This window comes from Belonocnema kinseyi, chromosome 7 (assembly GCF_010883055.1).
Source record: "Belonocnema kinseyi isolate 2016_QV_RU_SX_M_011 chromosome 7, B_treatae_v1, whole genome shotgun sequence".
In the NCBI taxonomy this organism is placed as follows: Eukaryota; Metazoa; Arthropoda; class Insecta; order Hymenoptera; family Cynipidae; genus Belonocnema; species Belonocnema kinseyi.
The window spans coordinates 85,162,134-85,164,244 of record NC_046663.1 but is presented as its reverse complement, the minus strand read 5'-3'; the positions used below and the strand labels follow the sequence as shown (position 1 = coordinate 85,164,244).

General features: G+C 34.8%; 1 protein-coding gene across 1 annotated transcript; it reads right to left on the bottom strand.

Annotated features, from left to right (window-relative positions):
* Positions 1-1,587: 1,587 nt before the first annotated feature.
* LOC117176797 (histone H2A) lies at positions 1,588-2,054 on the bottom strand. Its single transcript, XM_033367107.1, has one exon. The coding sequence runs from the start codon at positions 2,008-2,010 to the stop codon at positions 1,636-1,638; it is 375 nt and encodes a 124-aa protein (XP_033222998.1). The 5' UTR covers positions 2,011-2,054; the 3' UTR covers positions 1,588-1,635.
* Positions 2,055-2,111: the final 57 nt, after the last annotated feature.

The following is a 2,111-nucleotide window of genomic DNA, read 5'->3' as shown; positions in this document are numbered from 1 at the left end:
GGAGGGGACTAGCCACATGCTACCTAACTTGGGCGCGGGGATTGATCATAAGTTACAAGGGGGAGTAGACCATATCGGTTTGCAAAAGCAATAGGGGTTTAGCAATCCAAGATCTAGGCAGAACAGCCTGTCCGTTATTAAGATCCGGCAACTACATGCCTATTCTGCCGTGATTTGGAAGAATACCGTTAACTGCAAATCGGAGTCACCTGAAGCAATTAACGGTAAGCGGCTCAAGGGCCTTATCCAAAATGCAGTTAACGGTGTTCTTCCAAATCAAGGCAGTATTTCTTTCCGATTCGTATGTACATATCAAATACTAAGATTTAACATTTTTTTACGATATTGTTAAATCTTAGGTAAAAATATTTTCAAATTAGTATTAATAATTTATCGTATCGATATTCAGGAAAAGTTCCACAAAAAATAATAGTTATATCATTATTATTAAACTTTTGATAAAAAATAAAAATGATAACTACTAATTCAGATTTTCTTTCAGCTGAACCGAAAGAAGTAGAATTTTAGACTACGATTCCAATTTAAAAAAAAAATATATATATATTTATATACATATATATATTTATTTATTTATAAGCAATGAAAATTATGTAAAATATTAATAATATTGATATTGAATAGCTTCTAATATATAGAATCTATTGAATCGAAGATCATACTCTAATTATTATTATATAAACTCCTTATCTTTAAAAACACAATAATGAATTTAAATTTAAATAACATGGATTAAAATAATTAGGTAAAATTATTCACAGTATTAATTAATAATTATATTGTTCTAAGAACTGGAAATAATAAATAAAAAATTGTCTTTATTATGATAACATTTTCTAGTTGAAAAAATCATTAAAGCCAAAGCTTAGTTAAATAATTAATTTTAAAGGAATAGATTTGATACATTTTTCTTAATTTACTATGTATAATTGTTACCAACTCCGATCTTCTCTACCGACTTTATCAAACTGTATCCTGTTTTACCAAGTGAGTAGCAGGTAAGCCACCTTTCATTTTAGTTCCCGAAAAGTAACAATAAGGCAAACAGGGCGCCCTCTTGGACCTTTAATTTTAGTTCCCGGAAGGCTAAGGCAAACAGGACGCGCTGCGGTAAGTCGATCGTAATCAAATCCACGGCATAAGCAATCTCCCACCCCAAATACAACGATAAAATAACACGTTAACGTTACTTTCTCAAAATAAATCATGCGTTGTGGTTACCATCACCGGTAAAAGAAAGTAATAGAACATATTAGGGTAGCCCCAATTCCCTTTGTACCCTTTTCACGAAACAAAATCGGAGATAAAATAATTATTGCCACGCAACCACTGTTGACAGGGACTTAAAAAAGGAGAACCAATGCGCATGAACAATGCCCTGTCGGAAAAAATCGTAAAGGCTGCTTCGGAAAGGACTATGTGAACTTTGCTTCCGTTTCTTTCTGAACGTCGACCTGTCCCACGAATCTTTCCGAATGTCTAGTTTCTGGTAAAAATGAAAAATTATCAAAAAAAAAGTCATGTCTGTTTAAATAAAAAAATAATCCTCCGTAAGAAAATGTGGTGGCCCTGAAAAGGGCCGATTGTTCTTTGTTTGATGAATTAGCTGTTTGGAACTTAAGCTTTCTTCTCGGTCTTCTTTGGTAAAAGAACAGCTTGGATGTTAGGCAAGACACCACCCTGAGCGATGGTAACTCCAGAAAGAAGCTTGTTTAACTCTTCGTCGTTCCTGATGGCGAGTTGAAGATGACGTGGAATGATTCTAGTCTTCTTATTATCACGAGCGGCATTACCTGCCAATTCAAGAACTTCAGCGGCCAGGTATTCCATGACAGCTGCCAAGTAAACTGGAGCTCCAGCACCAACTCGCTCAGCGTAGTTACCCTTACGAAGAAGACGATGGATTCTTCCAACTGGGAACTGAAGTCCAGCCCGGCTGGAACGAGTCTTCGACTTTCCCTTTACTTTTCCGCCTTTGCCACGTCCAGACATAATAGATATAGGTTTTTTAAAACGTAGTCAACGAAATACTGCTTGAAAGCAAAACTGCAGATAATGATTATCGCCTTTTTTTTTTTTTTTTTTTTTTTTTT

Bases quoted from the DNA above. Each gene is read 5' to 3' on its own strand.
- LOC117176797 (XM_033367107.1), bottom strand. From the start codon at position 2,010: ATGTCTGGACGTGGCAAAGGCGGAAAAGTAAAGGGAAAGTCGAAGACT.